Here is a 14,520-nt window from a genome sequence, read left to right as displayed (position 1 = left end):
TTCCAGTTCTTGGCTGGCAGGAGTGGAACCCAATGTGGTTTTCTGCTGTTGCATACTGAGATGCTTTTCTGCTCACCACGGTTGTAAAGAGTTGCTATGAGTTGCTCTGTCCTTCCTGGCAACTCAAACCAATCTGGCCATTTTCCTCTGAACTCTCTACCCAACAAGGCGTTTCCACCCACAGAACTGTCGCGCTCTCAATGTTTTTTGTTTTTGGCACCATTCTGTGTAAACTCTAGAGACTGTTGTGTGTGAAAACCCCAGGAGATCATCAGTTTCTGAAATACTCAAACCAGTCCATCTGGCACCAACACCCATGCCACCGTGAAAGTCACAGAGATCACAATTTTTCCTGTTCTGATGTTTGAAGTGAACATGAACTGAAGCTCTTGATTTGTACCTGGATGATTTTATGTATTGTGCTGCTGTCAAGGGATTGGCTGATTAGATAACTGCATAAAACAGCAGGTATATGGGTGTACCTAATAAATTGGCCAGTGAGTGTATATATAGGAAAAGTGGGAGGAAAGTGAGACCAAGAAAATAAAAATGGTCTGTACGATACATTAGAAAAGCAACTGAGAGAGAAAGAGATATTGAGTGTCAGAGAGTAGGAGGAAAGTGAGCAAGGAAGCAAGACAGTGAGCTCGGTCTCCTCAGGTCAGTAAGAAAGTGTTGGCTCCTCTTTTGTGCATGTTGATGAAGAAGAATAAACACTGAACCTATTTGAAAGCCTGCTGTGCCCACAGAATTTCAATGAAGCCTGATAAAAAGCACAAGCAAAAAGAACACTAGTAGAATGTGTTGTGCCTGTGTGTGTGTTTCTGCAGTGCTAGTTTCTTAGCAGCCACCAGTACGGAAATGTGCTTAATGCAATGTAATAAAACATACATCAATAGTTATACATGTGACATGTAATATTTGTGATAATATTAAAGACAAACTCCACGCTGAATGCATTACTTGTGTTTATATTGAAATATTTATGATGTGTTTAGTGTTTCTAATGCTAATTTGGGGGACATTGCTAGTAGTCTTGTGCCGCTTTTCCACTACCAACGCGGCTGAGTTGGGCTGAGCCGTGCCGTGCTGAGTTGGGCTGAGTCGAGCTGAGCGGGGCTGTTGCAGTTGCATTTCGACTACAACCGCGCTGAACCGTGCTGGCTGGAAGTGGGTGGACACATTGGGTGGAGTTAGCGAAAGTGGGTGGACGTCACGTGATGTCGTTAGCCGGCGCAAACAGTGACATCAGTGATCTTTTAAGCGGTAGTCTCACGACCCGGATAGTAAACAATAAACATGGAGTCGTTAGTGTTGCTGGTCTTGGTGCTGTGGCTTGTTGTCACCGACAACGCCAACAGATACTGGCAAGAGCGTATAGATGAGGCGAGGTGCATAAGGCTTCAGAAATTCTCGTAATTCGTAATTATTCTTCTTCCGGGTTTACGGTGTTTACAGATCCCAGCGTGCTCGCGGGGTGTGTGTGGGCATGTGAGGACACTCCTCCTCACCAATCAGTGCACAGGGGAGTGTCTGCTCATGCCCCTAGCCCCACTCGGCTCGGTTTGGCTTGCTTCAGCCCTACTCCAAAACCGTGCGAGTTTTGGGGGCTGAGCAGGGCTGAAGCGAGCTGAGTCGTACTGCTCTAAGGTAGTCGAAACGCGAGCCGTGTCGGGCTGAAGTGAGCTGAAGCAAGCTGAAGTGAGCTGAAAAAGGGTAGTGGAAAAGGGCCATTGTAGTACTTGAGACCAGTCTTGGTGTCGAGACCAGTTTTTGAAGGTCTCGGTCTTGTCTCAGAATCAACCGCATTTTTACTTGGTCTTGTTTCTGTCAGTAACAGCGTTGAGAGCACAAGCTCGAAACAGCCTTCAAACATGGCTGCCACAAACTACAACTCCCAAGAACCACAGTGCCCTCTGTCTTCAGCTTATTAAATGCACCTGTCTCTCATTATCCTCGTTATCAACAACCCTATATAAACACCACTCTCACTCACTGCAAAGTATTGTTCAGTGTTTCTTTCCTGTCGGTACCAAGCTGTTTACTTTCTGCCTGCCTTCTAGTATTCGACCTTTGTTTGTTTACCTCAACCACGTCTCTTAGTCTTGTCTATGTTATCCAGTTTGCCGATTGACCGACCTCCGCCCGTTTCTTTGGCTATGCTTCTTGTCTACTGTTTTGGCTCGGTCTACAGTTTGCTCCTCCTGCTCTCCCCTGCACCTACATCCGTAAGTGCCTGTGCCCTGACAGTCTCAGTCTCAGACATAGAGACTTGAGATTTTATTTCAAGACTGGTCAAGACCACAACTGCAGGGATTTCACTAAATTGCCTGTGTATTTTCTGATTTATTTGTTAATATTATTACTGTGATTGGATGTAAAATTTCCTGTTTCAAATTCAACCAATAACGTAACTCATTACTAATTTGAAATTTGTTACTGTTAATCGCTGTTGCCCCTCCCTGCCCCTTCACACACACCAGTCTGGTCTTGACTTGATCTCAACCCCTTAAACTTTTCATCTTGTCTTGGTCTCAATACACTTTGGTCTTGATCATGACTTGGTCTCAGTTTAGGTGGTCTTGACTACAACACTACCATAAGGTCACCATAAGTCAACACCAACTCAAAAGCACTTAACAGCAAGTACATACCTGATACTGGCTCAACAGCAGAGTAATGGAACATTTGCCCATTTGGATGCACAATGTGGATCCCCACCCCCTTTACACACCCTGGTCTGGTTCTGCTCTTGACTTGATCTCACCCTGCCTTTGCCTTGGTCTTGACTTAGTCTCAACCCCTCAAAATCTTGGTCTTGTCTCAGTCTCAATGTATTCTAGTCTTGGTCATGACTTGGTCTCGGTTTAGGTGGTCTTGACTCCAACACCAATACAATGAGGTTTAACAGGAGAAAAAAAATGATCAACAATCTCAAACATAAGGGTTTGGCTGTTAGCTCCTAAAAACAGAAGAGCAAGAGCTTCTTTTCTTACCATTTTCTTGCAGCATTCAATGTCATATTAATGAGAAGTCTGATGTAGAATTAGTGAGAACAGCAAGTGCTTGGCTTAATGTTCCAGAATGCAATGCAGCTATATGACATAGTGACACCAAGAGACCTACAGTGGGGCAAAAAAGTATTTAGTCAGCCACCAATTGTGTAAGTTCTCCCACTTAAAAAGATGAGTCCTGTAATTTTCATCATAGGTACACTTCAACTATGAGAAACAGAATGGGGGAAAGAATCCAGGAAATCACATTGTAGGATTTTTAAGGAATTAATTGGTAAATTCCTCGGTAAAATAAGTATTTGGTCACCTACAAACAAGCAAGATTTCTGGCTCTCACAGACCTGTAACTTCTTTAAGAGGCTCCTCTGTCCTCTACTCATTACCTGTATTAATGGCACCTGTTTGAACTCATTATCAGTATAAAAGACACCTGTCCACAACCTCAAACAGTCACACTCCAAACTCCACTATGGCCAAGACCAAAGAGCTGTCAAAGGACACCAGAAACAAAATTGTAGACCTGCACCAGGCTGGGAAGACTGAATCTGCAATAGGTAAGCAGCTTGGTGTGAAGAAATCAACTGTGGGAGCAATTATTAGAAAATGGAAGACATACAAGACCACTGATAATCTCCCTCGATCTGGGGCTCCACGCAAGATCTCACCCCGTGGGGTCAAAATGATCACAAGAACGGTGAGCAAAAATCCCAGAACCACACGGGGGGACCTAGTGAATGACCTGCAGAGAGCTGGGACCAAAGTAACAAAGGCTACCATCAGTAACACACTACGCCGCCAGGGACTCAAATCCTGCAGTGCCAGACATGTCCCCCTGCTTAAGCCAGTACATGTCCAGGCCCGTCTGAAGTTTGCTAGAGAGCATTTGGATGATCCAGAAGAGGATTGGGAGAATGTCATATGGTCAGATGAAACCAAAATAGAACTTTTTGCTAAAAACTCAACTTGTCATGTTTGGAGGAGAAAGAATGCTGAGTTGCAGCCAAAGAACACCATACCTACTGTGAAGTATGGGGGTGGAAACATCATGTTTTGGGGCTGTTTTTCTGCAAAGGGACCAGGACGACTGATCCGTGTAAAGGAAAGAATGAATGGGGCCATGTATCGTGAGATTCTGAGTGAAAACCTCCTTCCATCAGCAAGGGCATTGAAGATGAAACATGGCTGGGTCTTTCAGCATGACAATGATCCCAAACACACCGCCCGGGCAACGAAGGAGTGGCTTCATAAGAAGCATTTCAAGGTCCTGGAGTGGCCTAGCCAGTCTCCAGATCTCAACCCCATAGAAAATCTTTGGAGGGAGTTGAAAGTCCATGTTGCCCAGTGACAGCCCCAAAACATCACTGCTCTAGAGGAGATCTGCATGGAGGAATGGGCCAAAATACCAGCAACGGTGTGTGAAAACCTTGTGAAGACTTACAGAAAACGTTTGACCTCTGTCATTGCCAACAAAGGGTATATAACAAAGTATTGAGATGAACTTTTGTTATTGACCAAATACTTATTTTCCACCATAATTTGCAAATAAATTCTTTAAAAATCAGACAATGTGATTTTTTTTTCTCATTTTGTCTCTCATAGTTGAGGTATACCTATGATGAAAAATTACAGGCCTTTCTCATCTTTTTAAGTGGGAGAACTTGCACAATTGGTGACTGACTAAATACTTTTTTGCCCCACTGTATAGCTAGTTAGCTATCTATGAGAGCGCTACGTGGTTGTTGGTGGTATTAGTATGAATGTTGAAGCTTTGGAAGCTGATCTGTTTGAGCAGAGTGTGCAGATGAGGAGGTGACCAAGCAGGACTTTTGCTCTCTTCAGGTAGTGATGAAACCAGGGCTACATCTCACTGACACCACAATTAGCAGGTAGTCGAATGTAGGAAAACATTAACTCAAGTGAATGCAGATCAATATGATGAAAGAAATTTAAATAAAATAAATACACTCAATTTCATTATAAGATAAATCTTGGACAACATTGAAGATCATGTTAATAGACGTATCAGAAGCTTGCTGGCTGTGCTGTGAAAATTGTGCATGCAGACGCTCATCTGAATTTCCAAATCTGTCATTGCTTAACTCTTGAATATTTTCTAGAATACTATCATTAAAAAGCTTATAACTTCTGCTTTCCAAAGATATTTATCTTATTAAGATCTGTTCAGTACTTTGGGAGTAACAGCAGGTTAAAGTTGGTACAGCAGAGCAAAAACTATGCTCTTGTGATGTTGGGAAACTGCCGATGCTTTTTGAGTCACAGGAAAGCTGTCAGGCTCTCTCTCTTATGATCGGTTTCTGACTGGATTACTTGTGAATATCAATCAGATAACTTTCATAGGGATGTTCTCTAGCTCTCACTGTTTCTGATTAAGTATTCAGCAAATTTTTCCGTCAGCTAGTTTTGATGTTATGTTTCACGGGAGACTTTGAGGTGAGTTTTCATAGCTTTACCTACTTTTTTTTTCCAAATCAAACTGATTCATGTCAATAAGTAACTATTTCAGAATATAACTGTAGTTGTTTTGATGAAAAGTATTGAGATCTTAGTGGTTGGAATGAGATTTTAAAAAACGAGAAGTTACTGTCAATTTCACTTCAATTAATTGGAATTGTTTATTGATGTGGAACACGCATCATTTATATATTTTATAATATAATAATTTATATTCTTTCATATAAACACTAGTAGGTCCTACTTAGAAATTCTAAGGCCTACGGAGCACAAAGAGGGTATTAGAAATATTCTTTTATCACTTTTTTATTTTGATAGAGAATGGTAGATGTGAATGACATTTAGTGCTTATTTATGCATATTTTATAATTAACATTGATTTCTTCTTCTTTGTGATGGATAAATGAGAGTCAAGATCAGCTTTATGTTGCACAAATAAAGCCAGTTGGTGAAACTTTGAAGAGAGTGTGGTGATTTAATGTTTTACCTAATTAGCATAATTAATACTTATTAAATACTACTTTGCATAATTGGTTTTTACTAATTTTTCAAACTTTGTATTCAGTGTACAGCTATCGATGTGCCTGCCAATTTCCATGTAAATATCTTGAAAAATAAGTTATTAAGAAAAAACATTTGATCTCCTTCGTTAATGAGGCCCATTTTGGACCATGTTATCCAAATACATATTACGTCAGTTTTCTAAAAATTAACCCATTTTTTTATTTTTGATTTGTAATATCTCAAGAAAGGGTAAACATATTTTAATTCTATAAAAAGTATGTTTTGCATTCAATTCTGAATTCAGTGAGAACAGTTTCAAGCAATTTTGATTGAATTTGAATTTTCACCTGATTTGCCTACTGTTAATTATAAAGACTCAAGTCATTCAGGGTGGAGTTTTCCTTTAAGAAAGACTGCACTGCAAAATTAACTTTGATTTCCTTCCATATTTAAATGCCCAAAGGCTACAATCAGTGATGTAAAGACAACCCTCAACAAGTGCAGACAAATGCATGAGAGAACACACACACCTGAACACCCACAGGTGAATTTCACACATGCCTGAACATGTTCAGGTCATGGGAGAAGCCTGACTGCCTCAACTCTGCAAAGCAATCTGGGAAAGTTTCCTGTATTATTATCTTACCTTTCCTGAAATTTCACTGAATAAAACTTTTGGTTCATGGTCATCTGTGTGGTGTAAGCTGTGATTTTGGTTTCCTGTACTTTATCTATCTAGCTTGCTGTAGAACCCAAATAGGTTTTATGGCTTGTGTTACTGGAAACTACCTGAGCTGTGGTTTTCTTGAAGTACAACGGAAATTCTAATCTTTTCACATGTGGTAAATGTTCATGTTCCCAGTTTCACAGTAGACAGACAGATTCAGATCGCTTGAAATTTCATTGCTCAATGTACAAAACCATAAAACATTAGCTATCACATGCTATTTTGGAAATATTTACTTAAATATGTGTTCTAGTCCAACCTACCGAACAACTTTAGTCCCATTCCTAATAACCTGCATGTCCACGCTGCATGTTCCATTTGCATGTGCAACAAGGTTGATCTCGGAGAATTCAGCCTGAAATATGATAGAGTCAATTCAGTTTATTTGTTGAGAACTTTTAACAATAGACATTGGCACAAATCAGCTTTATAGAAATCAGGATGTAGACCTAGTATCTTAATAAGCAAGCCAGAGACAAGAGTGGCATGAGAAACTCCCTGATACAACACAAGAAAGAACCCTTGAGAAGAACCAGATTTAAAAAGGAAAAGAAATTGAGATTAGAAATAATTACACTTCTACAACTGTATTCATTGTAAAAGATTTGTTGTTTTACCTTAAACAAGTTAGTAACTGGGCTGCCTTAAAATTTTGAGTACATTGAAATTCATATAGTAAGTTAGTACAATGAGGCAATCAATTTAACTTGCTATATGAATTTCATTGAACTTAAAATTATAAGGCAACCTGGTTACTACCTTTTAAGTTAAAACAAGAGAAATTTTTTTACAGTGTACTATAAAGTCACTATGCACATCATGGCACCATAGTTATGATTACAGCAGCAGTTCTGAGGTACAAGTCTAGCATACAGGTAAGATTATCTACTACTTGGGTGTTAACTGGTTTTGGGAAGTACAAATATTTAGGTTAATCATGTGGGACCATCTATAGCAACAGGAAGTGAGTCCCAAGTGCAGACACTCCAATCAACAGGATGAATCAGACATGGATGGAGAGTGGGAGAAACCACAGTTATAGTGTGGAGGATCAATCATTTCAAAATAAATACTTCTTAAACATTTACTTGATGTTTAATTACCTTGGCCAACTTTGTTGGAAGAGGTTATGTTTTCACCTCCATTTGTTTGCTTGAATGTTCCCAACGTAACTCAATGTAGTGAATGGATTTTGATGAAATTTGGAGGAAAGATGGGCCAAGGGCCAAGGAACAATTGATTAAATTTTGATGGAAATCCAGATATGTATGTGGATCCAGGACTTTTTTGTCTGTTCCCAACGTAACTCAAAAAGTAGTGAATGGATTTTGATGAAATTTGGTGTACAGCTTTAGTATTATCCTAGGTTCAAGTGATTTGATTTTGATGTTATGTGGCTTGGTGGAGGTACACACTCTGTCGAGTGTCCTTCTAGTTTACTTAACGTGTTTTAGACAAATTTGGAGTGCTGTCTCATAGATGAAACAGCATAAAAGTGCCACATAGGCAGTACAAGTGGCAGAGATGGGAGTGCCTACATGATGTTCACACTGCCCCCCCCACACACACACCACCAACAGATACTTCATCCATCCATCCATTATCCATAACCGCTTATCCTTTGCAGGATCGCGGGCAAGCTGGAGCCTATTCCAGCTGACTATGGGTGAGAGGTGGACAAGCTGCCAAATCATTGCAGGGCTGACACACAGAGGCAAACAACCATTCATACTCAGGCTACATCCACACGACAACGGCAACGAGATGTTATTTAAAAAAATATCGCGTCCACATGGGCAACGATCAGTAAAATATCAGGTCCATACGGCAACGCAACGCTTGCTGAAAACGATGCAATACACATGCCACACCTCTAGGGGCGCTGTAAGACGGTCCCTTCGGAGACACCAGAACAATAGAAGTAAGGACGCATGCGCATAAACTATTATGCGCGAGACTTCATATTAGCCACAAAGTCAGAAAAATCTGTTCGTAAAATTACATTATAATGACCAAATACAATGAAAAGTATTTTTCCAGTCTCACATGTGAAAGGTAATCCCATGTGATCTCGTTTGGACGGTAAACCTGTTGGTACAGTTAAACGCAGCACATGAATGAGGCATCTTTATTCTCTGCTTTGACCCATCCAATATGGCGGCGAGGATGACGTATGATTCTACGCGGAAGGCGGCGTCTTTAATGGTCCGGAATAAATTGAATGCTACACGTTGATGGATTAATTTGTTCTTCTACGCCCTTTTTGAGGAATGTATTGTAGGACTTAAACCAACATCTGAAGAGGTGAGATCGCTCCTTTTTTCCCTATTTTTGCTGGCGGGATTGACTCTGCCCTAAGGGCTATTCTCTCTCTCTCTCTCTCTCTCTCTCACTTTGCACCATTACACAATAAATATTCACAGTGAAAATATTTTGTAAGCGCGTTTCATGAACCAAGTTATAGGATTTGTTGACAACTCGCATCGAGTTTGTTACACTTCTACCCGGCGTGAAGCACATGTGGTTGTGACATCATCGTAAACAAATCCGTTCTACTCATCCAGACGACTTCGCAACGGCGCCGTTGCCAGATCTTTCCACTCTGGAACCCGTTCTCAAAAGATTCCGTTTTGGGGCACCCAAAACGCCGGTGCCATGTGGACTCCAGGCCAAAACAATAAACAATTGTATCGGATTCACCTGAATCCGTTGCCGTGTGGACAGGGCCTCACATTCACACCTATGGTCAATTTAGAGACACCAATTAACCTAACCTGCATATCTTTGGACTGTGGGGGAAACCGGAGCACCCAGAGGAAACCCACACAAACACAGGGAGAACATGCAAACTCCACAGAGAAAGGCCCCAGTCGGCGGCTGGGCTCAAACCCAGAACCTTCTTGCTGCGAGGCGACAGTACTAACCACTACACCACCGTGCCGCTCCCTACTTCATACATTTTATATTTAAATCAACACAAAAATAGGGGATAAATTCCTGCTGATGTACTCCCATTAGAGAAGAACCATAACAAGGTTATGAGAATACAATTCTGAAGCCCATTGTACCACTATTCATCTGTTAGCAATAAACTTTTCAGGCAACTGAGACAACAGAACCCATGTTGGGGGAAACATCCAGAGTGTTAAAGACAAGTTGAATTTCAAAACTTTTTTTTACTCCTTCTGTCTGGTTTTCTGTTCCTTAAAAGCCCTATCTTCCAGAATGCAACAATTTTAAAACATCTGATTTTTGGTGTCATCGTGCAATGATACATTATCCAGAAAATATAATGCTTTTTTTTTTTTTATTTCAAGCAAAAAGGATTATCCTGCTTCTCCAGGCAATACTACAAATCATGTTAAGGAAGAAACTGTCTTTCAAATAAAAAGAATAAAAAGCCTTGCCACCTATTTGGATTACATTCATACTAGTGAGGCAGCCTGGTCTAAATAATGAGGATGAAGGCATGCAGATCAAGCTATTACAGCTGCAAGACTGTACTGGGACCACCAGAGGGGAAGCCAAATGCTTCAGCTGTCTCCTCCTTTACTTTAGAAGCCAAATCATTCAATTCATGATGCCAAAAAATATGTTCTATCTCAAAATAATAATAATAATAAAAAACAATAACAGATAACCTCTCTCACATTTTACTCACACAATTTGTTATACAGTAAAATCTGTATATGGCAAAGCCACTACTAGGTCATTAGTCATTACCCAACATATAATTTTACCAACCACGTTATATCAGTTTTTCCTGTCAAAGTTGCAAAACATTGTGACTGTAGATTAGTCATTTTAATTATAGCTTGTTACAGAATTACATAACCCTTTCAAAGTCTTGCTGTGTATCACCCTGACTCCCCCTCCCATATAATCAGTTTAGTGTGTCTTGTTAATCCCTATTTCCCATGTTACAGCGAGATACAGTGCAGTCATAGACATAATTTGCGATAAGACCAGAAATTCATTTTCAGTTCATCTCTTGTCTGTAGTTTGAGATAATTATGCTGTGTATCTGCAGTGATGAGCTCAGTCACTATGAAGAGAAAGAGAGATTGTCCGAGAAGCATAGCATTTACTTGGAGCTTAGGCCCTGTCCACACGGCAACGGATTCAGGTGACTCCGATACAATTGCTTATCGTTTAGGCCTGGCGTCCACACAGCACTGGCGTTTTGGGTGCCCCAAAATGCAATCTTTTTGAGAACGGGTTACAGAGTGGAAAGATCTGGCAACGTTGCCGTTGTGAAGTTGTCTGGATGAGTAGAACGGATTTGTTTACGATGACGTCACAACCACATGACTGTCAGTGCTTCACGCCGGGTAGAAGTGTAACGAACTCGATGCGAGTTGTCAACAAATCCTATAACTTGGTTCATGAAACGCGCTTACAAAATATTTTCACTGTGAATATTTATTGTGTAATGGTGCAAAGTGAGAGAGAGAGAGACTCTGCCCTTAGGGCAGAGTCAATCCCGCCAGCAAAAATAGGGAAAAAAAGGAGCGATCTCACCTCTTCAGATATTGGTTTAAGTCCTACAATACATTCCTCAAAAAGGGCGTAGAAGAGCAAATTAATCCATCAACGTGTAGCATTCAATTTATTCCGGACCATTAAAGACGCCGCCTTCCGCGTAGAATCATACGTCATCCTTGCCGCCATATTGGATAGGTCAAAGCGGAGAATAAAGATTCATGTGCTGCGTTTAACTGTACCAACAGGTTTACCGTCCAAACGAGATCACATGGGATTACCTTTCACAGGTGAGAAACAACAAATTAATCCATCAACGTGTAGCATTCAATTTATTCCAGACCATTAAAGACGCCGCCTTCTGTGTAGAATCATACGTCATCCTCGCCGCCATATTGGATAGGTCAAAGCGGAGAATAAAAATTAGCTGCGTTTAACTGTACCAACAGGTTTGCCGTCCAAACGAGATCACATGGGATTACCTTTCACAGGTGAGACTGGAAAAATACTTTTCATTCTATTTGGTCATTATAATGTAATTTTACGAACAGATTTTCCTGACTTTGTGGCTAATATGAAGTCTCGCGCATAATAGTTTATGCGCATGCGTCCTTACTTCTTCTATTGTTCTGGTGTCTCTGAAGGGACCGTCTTACAGCGCCCCTAGAGGTGTGGCATGTGTATTGCATCGTTTTCAGCAAGCGTTGCGTTGTCATATGGACCTGATATTTTACTGATTGTTGCCCATTTGGACGCGATATATTTTTAAATAACATCTCGTTGCCATTGTCGTGTGGATGTAGCCTTAGACAATTCACATTTTTTCCTAACAGCAGCATCTTCACAGATTAAAAACACTTGATCCAATCTCCATTAATACAGAAGTGGTCTTGTGATTTTGCTTCTGTTTGGTGCAGAAGTTACAGTTAGGTCCATAAATATTTGGACAGAGACAACATTTTTCTAATTTTGGTTCTGTACATTACCACAATAAATTTTGAACAAAACAATTCAGATGCAGTTGAAGTTCAGACTTTCAGCTTTAATTCAGTGGGTTGAACAAAATGATTGCATACAAATGTGAGGAACTAAAGGATTTTTAAACACAATCCCTTCATTTCAGGGGCTCAAAAGTAATTGGACAAATTAAATAATTGTAAATAAAATGTTCATTTCTAATACTTGGTTGAAAACCCTTTGTTGGCAATGACTCCCTGAAGTCTTGAACTCATGGACATCACCAGACGCTGTGTTTCCTCCTTTTTAATGCTCTGCCAGGCCTTTACTGCAGCGGTTTTCAGTTGCTGTTTGTTTGTGGGCCTTTCTGTCTGAAGTTTAGTCTTTAACAAGTGAAATGCATGCTCAATTGGGTTGAGATCAGGTGACTGACTTGGCCATTCAAGAATGTTCCACTTCTTTGCTTGAATAAACTCCTGGGTTGCTTTGGCTTTATGTTTTGGGTCATTGTCCATCTGTATTATGAAATGCCAACCAATCAGTTTGGCTGGATTTGAGCACACAGTATGTCTCTGAATACCTCAGAATTCATCCAGCTGCTTCTGTCCTGTGTCACATCATCAATAAACACTAGTGACCCAGTGCCACTGGCAGCCATGCATGCCCAAGCCATCACACTGCCTCCGCCGTGTTTTACAGATGATGTGGTATGCTTTGGATCATGAGCTGTACCACGCCTTCGCCATACTTTTTTCTTTCCATCATTCTGGTAGAGGTTGATCTTGGTTTCATCTGTCCAAAGAATGTTCTTCCAGAACTGTGCTGGCTTTTTTAGACGTTTTTTTTAGCAAAGTCCAATCTAGCCTTTTTATTCTTGAGGCTTTTGAGTGTCTTGCACCATGCAGTGAACCCTCTGTATTTACTTTCATGCAGTCTTCTCTTTATGGTAGATTTGGATATTGATACGCCTACCTCCTGGAGAGTGTTGTTCACTTGGTTGGCTGTTGTGAAGGGGTTTCTCTTCACCATGGAAATTATTCTGCGATCATCCACCACTGTTGTCTTCTGTGGGTGTCCAAGTCCTTTTGCATTGATTAGTTCACCAGTGCTTTCTTTCTTTCTCAGGATGTACCAAACTGTAGATTTTGCCACTCCTAATATTGTAGCAATTTCTCGGGTGGGTTTTTTCTGTTTTCGCAGCTTAAGGATGGCTTGTTTCACCTGCATGGAGAGCTCCTTTGACCGCATGTTTTCTTCACAGCAAAATCTTCCAAATGCAAGCACCACACCTCAAATCAACTCCAAGTCTTTTATCTGCTTAATTGAGAATGACATAACGAAGGAATTGCCCACACCTGTCCATGAAATAACTGCCCATTATATAACTATAACTTGAATATGTTTCAGTAAACAGGTAAAAAAACAAAATTTGTGTCAGTGTCCAAATATATATGGGCCTAACTGTATACCTGTAAATCATACCACTCCCCAAGTGACTAATGTCACAAAAATATGTTCATTTATTATTTACTCAGTGTTTCCAGGTGGTATGGTATTGTGCACAACTGGTGTTTTAAACAGCTTGGACCATATTCAACACTCATGTTACACAAATATAGTGAGGACTGAATACAGATATACAGTACTACAGACTAAAATGCTGTTCAGACAACTGTGTAGGAGTAACTGTTGGTAATAACAGTTAGAATATTTGTTAATGACATTTTACCAAGTTATTGGTAATATTACCATATTAAAATATTACCAAGTAATTCTGATTCTCCTTGCTCTTTCTACTGCATTTGACACTGTTGATCACTCCATCCTCCTGTCATCCTTATCAGCTTTAGGGATCTGTGGGACAGCCCTAGACTGGTTCAAGTCCTACCTCTCTGGTCGCTCTTTCCAGGTTACCTGGTCTGGAATTATATCAGCACCATGCCCACTTACCACCGGTTTCTCTCAAGGTTCAGTCCTTGGTCCGCTTCTCTTCTCCCTCTACACCAAGTCTCTTGGCCCAGTTATCTCTGCTCATGGTTTATCCTATCATTGCTATGCTCATGACACCCAACTGTTTCTCTCTTTTCCTCCTTCTGACACACAGATCTCCAAGCACATCTCTGCTTATCTGCATGACATCCAGAGCTGGATGGACAACCATCACCTGAAATTCAACCCAGGCAAGACATCGGTAATATACATTCCTGCTCCATCCTCTCCACCCCGGACATTGTCATCTTCCTAGGGGACATATCTAGGTCTCCTTCACCCAGTGCAAAGAACCTAGGGGTCATGTTCAATGAGAAACTCTTCTCCACAGTGAACATCGCTGCAGTGACCTGGACGTGTAGATTCCTTCTCTAC

General features: G+C 40.7%; 1 protein-coding gene across 1 annotated transcript in view; it reads right to left on the bottom strand.

The window, feature by feature from the left end:
• syn2b (synapsin IIb) overlaps positions 1-14,520 on the bottom strand; it is a 194,748-nt gene that overhangs the window by 46,619 nt on the left and 133,609 nt on the right. Inside the window, exon 3 of the mRNA XM_060910893.1 lies at positions 6,981-7,072. Within this exon, the coding sequence (XP_060766876.1) occupies positions 6,981-7,072 (92 nt within the window). The remainder of the gene's footprint in view (positions 1-6,980; positions 7,073-14,520) is intronic.

The sequence above is a fragment of the Neoarius graeffei genome, chromosome 26, assembly GCF_027579695.1.
Source record: "Neoarius graeffei isolate fNeoGra1 chromosome 26, fNeoGra1.pri, whole genome shotgun sequence".
NCBI classification, from domain to species: Eukaryota; Metazoa; Chordata; class Actinopteri; order Siluriformes; family Ariidae; genus Neoarius; species Neoarius graeffei.
This window is presented reverse-complemented; position numbering and strand designations above follow the sequence as displayed.